The sequence below is a fragment of the Notothenia rossii genome, assembly GCF_949606895.1.
Source record: "Notothenia rossii genome assembly, chromosome: 7".
NCBI lineage: Eukaryota > Metazoa > Chordata > Actinopteri > Perciformes > Nototheniidae > Notothenia > Notothenia rossii.
In genome coordinates this window covers 44,763,844-44,769,307 of record NC_136905.1, presented here as the reverse complement: position 1 = coordinate 44,769,307, position 5,464 = coordinate 44,763,844, and the positions used below count along the sequence as shown (strand labels likewise).

At 40.6% G+C, this 5,464-nt stretch overlaps 1 protein-coding gene across 1 annotated transcript; it reads left to right on the top strand.

Annotated features, from left to right (window-relative positions):
- The first annotated feature begins 589 nt into the window (after window positions 1-589).
- LOC307046055 (THAP domain-containing protein 6-like) lies at window positions 590-4,013 on the top strand. Its single transcript, XM_079692200.1, has 5 exons — window positions 590-1,007; window positions 1,631-1,883; window positions 2,239-2,330; window positions 2,729-2,906; window positions 3,077-4,013. The coding sequence occupies exons 2-5, from the start codon at window positions 1,860-1,862 to the stop codon at window positions 3,254-3,256; spliced, it is 474 nt and encodes a 157-aa protein (XP_079548326.1). The 5' UTR covers window positions 590-1,007; window positions 1,631-1,859; the 3' UTR covers window positions 3,257-4,013.
- The last annotated feature ends 1,451 nt before the right edge of the window (window positions 4,014-5,464 follow it).

Sequence of the window (5,464 nt, the reverse complement as noted above, 5' to 3'; positions counted from 1 at the left end):
GAGTATGCTGTTTAACTTCCAGCCTTGCATCCTCAAGAATACCATTACCTGATAGCTCAAGCCACAACCAATGGGGTAGTCCTTTCCACCTACTGCTACCTGTATAGGGGTCTGGTTAACGATGTAGCTTATAGGTGTGCCTCTCATTCCTCTCAGTGTCTCATATATTTCCTCAGATTCCTGACTCCTAAAGGCAGAAAGATACATGTTAACTGTGTTATGCATAGTATTAACTATTCACTGTAGAAATGTATCTGATGTTGTGCCTAGGGTATTATTCTTTCACATCAAACTGCATGACGGTGCAAACATTTTTTTTCAATAAACTGTGAAAGAGCACCATTTTGCCTTTATTACCAAATGTATCTGTGTTTTTTATTGTGCTTTGAAACTACCTGTTAGGAGTGTAGGTGGGGATCACTGGTCACCGTTTGCGGTTCAGTTTGGCTTTTGCCACCACTGCAGAGGATATAGGCTGGCCTGCTACCTTCTTCCCTCTGGGTTTATGCCACTGCTGTGGCCGACTTGTACAGGAGGCAGTGTTTTCATTTTGGGCACGAGAAATGTCTAAACTGTACATGAGCCCAATTATGTGCGAACAGTAACCTGGTGCCCTATGGTTTCAACAGCAATGAGAAGGGGAGAAAATAAATAGGCTACTGTTTGAGAACACTGCTCGAACTAGCTGCTACTTGTATATAGCTCCCCAGTGAAGTGGGACTAGGCTACTCATTGAACCTGGTGCAACCTACTTTAATGTAGCCTTCCTGTCACTAACGTTACATAAATGACACAGCTGCCGGGTCTAGCTACTGGCCTACACAGTGGCTTTGACATATGCAAATCCAATGTCTGCCTGACTTTCGCCCTGCCCCACCCACTCAGTATACCGGGTGAGTGAGAGAGATCGTATACCGCGTTGGACCACTAGCCTACACTAAAATATCAGCAATAGTAGTAATCATGGATTATCGTCATAGTTCTTGTAATCTTCAATCAAATCAACTGTAAGTAATGCTTGAGAGTAGCTAGCTAGCTAACGTTATCTATAGCTAATGTTTGCATCACCATGGAGGTCTAAGGTAATAATGTGTTAGAAATTACTTACCCTGCAATACACGAACAACACTGCTCCATGATGGTGTTGTCATCAGCAACATTGATACAGAGCCTGTGGGGTTTCTCACTTTTTAGTTGCGAGTGGTAGCATTTGGCATCAATTCTAATGGTTTCTTTTCTGTAAAGTTGTATCTCATGAACGTACTTTTCCACTGCATACTGTAACCCTCTCTGTCTGCTTCTAGACGAAATATTTGTGTCATCTTTAAAAAAAACAGGTCTATTACCTGCTGTGGTAAATCTGACAATTGAACTCGAACTCCCCCCGCTGCCATTGTCAACAGTCATTCACGGTCGGCTTTGTTTGTCCGAGTTTTCAAAGGGGGCGTGGCTTAGCGATAGGTCTATTGCAGTGACCACCAACTGGCGGCCCGCGGGCCACATCCGGCCCGCCAGACATTCTCATCCGGCCCGCACGACGGGGGTGACTGTGGCGTTGGCGGAGTGTTTACGTTTACTGCGTTCGTTCGCCCCCCACCCATTCTTTTTTTTACAACGTCTCGTGAGTAAGGTGCAGTACCGGAGTCCAACAGAGAGGCAGCAGCTGCGGGACAGTAGACTGCGTACTGCAAAACCTTCCCTGCCTTGAAGAAGAAGAAGAAGAAGAAGTGATCCTTTGTTGTGAAGAGCCTGCTTTGTGCGTGTCACCATAGATATATATAAACACTAGATGGCTCATGGGAGATTTTCCAGCGTAGCTCACCGCTCGCCATCTTGCTACAGTCAACAGCTACTCTGGTATGCGCTATGGTAGCTGTTGTAAGGTGAGTGATCTGCACAAAAATACTCACACAAATCTTGACTGATTTACAAACGGTTTGGTTTATTATAAACATTATTAGCATGGCTATGATACAGGATGCTTGGACATGTTGAAATTGCAGCTTTTCTTTGTGTATGTGCCGTTTATTAGCTGGCTAATAACAAGAGGCTGTGAGTGAGACCTAGTATTTACAAAGTTGACCCAGCAACTTTACACCAGTGGGAGAGGCAGAACTGCTCTTTCTTTTCAACATAACTTAAGTTACACATGATTTCTTCCAAGTGTTTTGGCTTGTTAAAAACATCTTACATTTAGATACATTATGATACAGGAAATTGCTGGCTTTGTGTTTACAGAAGTACCTGACTATGCCGGACTTTTGTGCAGCCTACGGATGCTCTTATCACCGCAGTCTGCAAACAAGAACCCGTGGAATCACCTTTCACTTGTAAGATATGACAATATTATGACTATAATTAGGATAATCGTTAATTACTTAGTGGATTTATGTACATTAAAAGTCCTGCTACACAGGATCAGTTATGTGAGATAATAGTATTGCAAGATTGATGTTGACCCAGCCTCTTTAGAATATGTTGCTACCATTTCTTTACACAATTATTTAATGTTTCTTTTGGACACCTTTTTTATAACTCTTAGTGTGGTTGTCTTATTCTTAAAGTATACATTACATACATACATACATATATACATACATACAATTACCCCACAAATATGATAATTTCTGTGTGTATTTTTGTTCTTACCCTTAATGTTAAAGGAAAGAAGGGAGGACAATGTTGACAATAATTTATATATCTGGCTACCTTTCTCATGTTTTTTAAGGTTTCCCAAAACCGGAGAGAGGAGGAGGCAGTGGGAAGTTGCCCTAAGAAGGGACGGTTTTGTTTCCTGTGACAGTGAGCACTTCAGTTGTGAGGACTTTGACAGGACGGGGCAGACTTTCCGGTTTAAAGATGGTGTTGTGCCAACAGTATTCAATTTCCCAGCTCATCTTCAAAGGGTATGTGTATCATTGGCCAACAAGAATTCAAGGTGTATAATATTGATATATAAATATGTGATTAAATGTCTCACTTTAGTTTTTCTTTCTGCAAGTTTAGGAAAAATAATGTGTTGTGTATTACAGCACATTTTAAACACTCAAAATGTCTTTAATTATGTTTATTTTAGCCGGAAGCAACAAGAAGCAAAACCACTTCTAGAAGAGCGGAAGATGAACCTCAGCCTAATGTTGTGAGTATTCTGAATGTGGCCAAGACCAGAGAAATGGTCATTGATTTCAGGAGGGTGAAGAAGTCTCCTCTACCCCTGTGCATTCTGGGAGAAGATGTGGCTGTTGTGGAGGACTAAAAATACCTGGGAGTGCAATTAGACAATGGGCTAAGCTGGAGGATCAACACTGACGCTGTGCACAAGAAGGGGAGACTCTATTTTCTGAGGAAGCTGAGATCCTTCCACGTGTGCAGCAAGATGCTGGAGATCTTCTGTTGTGGCCAGTGCACTCTTCTTTGCTGCGGTCTGCTGTGTCGGGGGGGGGGGGGGTGGCATAAGAGCCGGTGACACCAGCAGGATCAATAAACTGATCAGGAAAGCTCGGTCTGTCATCGGCATCAAGCTGGACCCCTTTGAAGCTGTGGTGGAGAGGAGGACACTGAACAGGCTGTTGTCCATCATGGATAACCCCACCCATCCTCTCCACATGCAGCTGGACAGTCAGATAACCCCACCCATCCTCTCCACCTGCAGCTGGACAGACAGATAACCCCACCCATCCTCTCCACCTGCAGCAGGACAGTCAACGGAGCTCCTTCTCCAACAGACTGCTGCAGCTCCGCAGTGCCATAACTCTGTACAACAAATCACCTCTGGCTGGAAGATAACTCTCTGCTCCATAGTTTCTCTTGAATATAACCACGTTGTACATTTTACACATATATAATCTGTTCAATATTTAATATTTAACATTAATATTCCATATGCCTTATATATATGTATATTTTATATATATATATATATAATATCCTGTCAAATCCAACATGTATATTTTCCTCTTTCTTTATTTTCTTTCTTTTTCTTGCTTATTTATAATGTATTGTAAAATGCCTTGTCCCTTGTAACTAAAAATGTTTTCCCAAATTGGGATCAATAAAGTACCATCTTATCTTATTTGCATGTGGAATGTCACTAACAAATGAGAGCATCATATGGCTTCTCATATTAAATCCTTTATCTCGGTGGTACCCAGGAAGGTCTATGATGGTTTTACTAGGAGAGCCCAATATCATTTCAGGTGGTACTCTGTGTAAAAAGTTTGAGAACCACTGGCCATCTCACTTGCTCTATGTCACTCATATACTTGAATAAATATGTGCAAACACTTTCATAACACCCAAGGACACCTTACAGGGCAAAGGGGCAATATAGGGAACAATTAAAACAGTGGATTTAGTGAAATATCAGCCGGGGTAAGACAAGACAAACAACAGTAAATGGACTACAAAAGGACACAAAAGGACACAGGGTACAGTTTATATTATTCTTGGGCTTTTTTCGACTACAAGAACTCAGCGCACCGTGCTGTGAAGTGGTAACGTATTTCAAAGGCTCTGGATTTGTTTACAAATCTAGAAACTAAATACAAAACTAGGACGTTATGAAGATCTGATGTCAAAAATAATTGTGAAAAATGAGACAGAACTGGCCTGTCTGTGAGCTCATCTTATGTTGGTTTGGTTCTTCTGATAAAGGTGTGAATATCTCAATAATATACCACGATATGCTATTGTCATTAGTTGTGTCCCTGTTCTTCAAGCTAAGGCATTGCTAAATTAACAACTCTTGGCTTACAGAGTGGTAACATGAGACCGATTTTTATATATAAATATATTTTAATTTTATAATTTATTTTAAATAATTAACAATAAAATAAAATAAATGGAAATATATACACACCGGCAAATATTTAATATAAATACCTTGTGTGTGTGTGTATAGCTATTGCTTTATCTGTTTAATGTTATTTTCATAAGAAAGTCCATGCTTATAAGTATGCAGTATCATAACTACATCTTTTATGTTTATAAAAAACCAAACCGTTTGAAAATTGGTTGAAAATTGAGCAAGCTATGGTTATTTAAATAGTAAACCATAATGTTATGAATGAGAGCACTGCCTGTAGCAAGATGGCGGCCATGTGACAACGTCAGTCTCCATTGGCTAGCAGCGCAGGTGAGTCATCTAGTGTTTATATATATCTATGCGTGTCACTGTCACTACCCGATCCGTCCCCCTGCCCAATCGGTACTGCGCATGTGTGAGATGGTCCGCCATATTGGACAACTCCAGATGGCAACCCAAGATGGACACTTGACACAGTGGCTTTTAGCAAAGCTCAAAAATAAAACGAGTGAGAGAGATGAGTTATTGTTATTACAACATGACTTCACTATTATTTATGAAGGATTATTTGAATTATTTGAAGTATTAAAGTAACGGGGTATGACAGGAAAGTAAAATTTTGGTGTCACCTTATATATGTTCATGTGTGTTAAATTTGAA

Bases quoted from the DNA above. Each gene is read 5' to 3' on its own strand.
- LOC307046055 (XM_079692200.1), top strand. From the start codon at position 1,860: ATGCGCTATGGTAGCTGTTGTAAG. The intron at 1,884-2,238 runs GTGAGTGATCTG...TTGTGTTTACAG, and splicing joins GCTATGGTAGCTGTTGTAAG to AAGTACCTGACTATGCCGGA. The intron at 2,907-3,076 runs GTATGTGTATCA...TGTTTATTTTAG, and splicing joins TCCCAGCTCATCTTCAAAGG to CCGGAAGCAACAAGAAGCAA.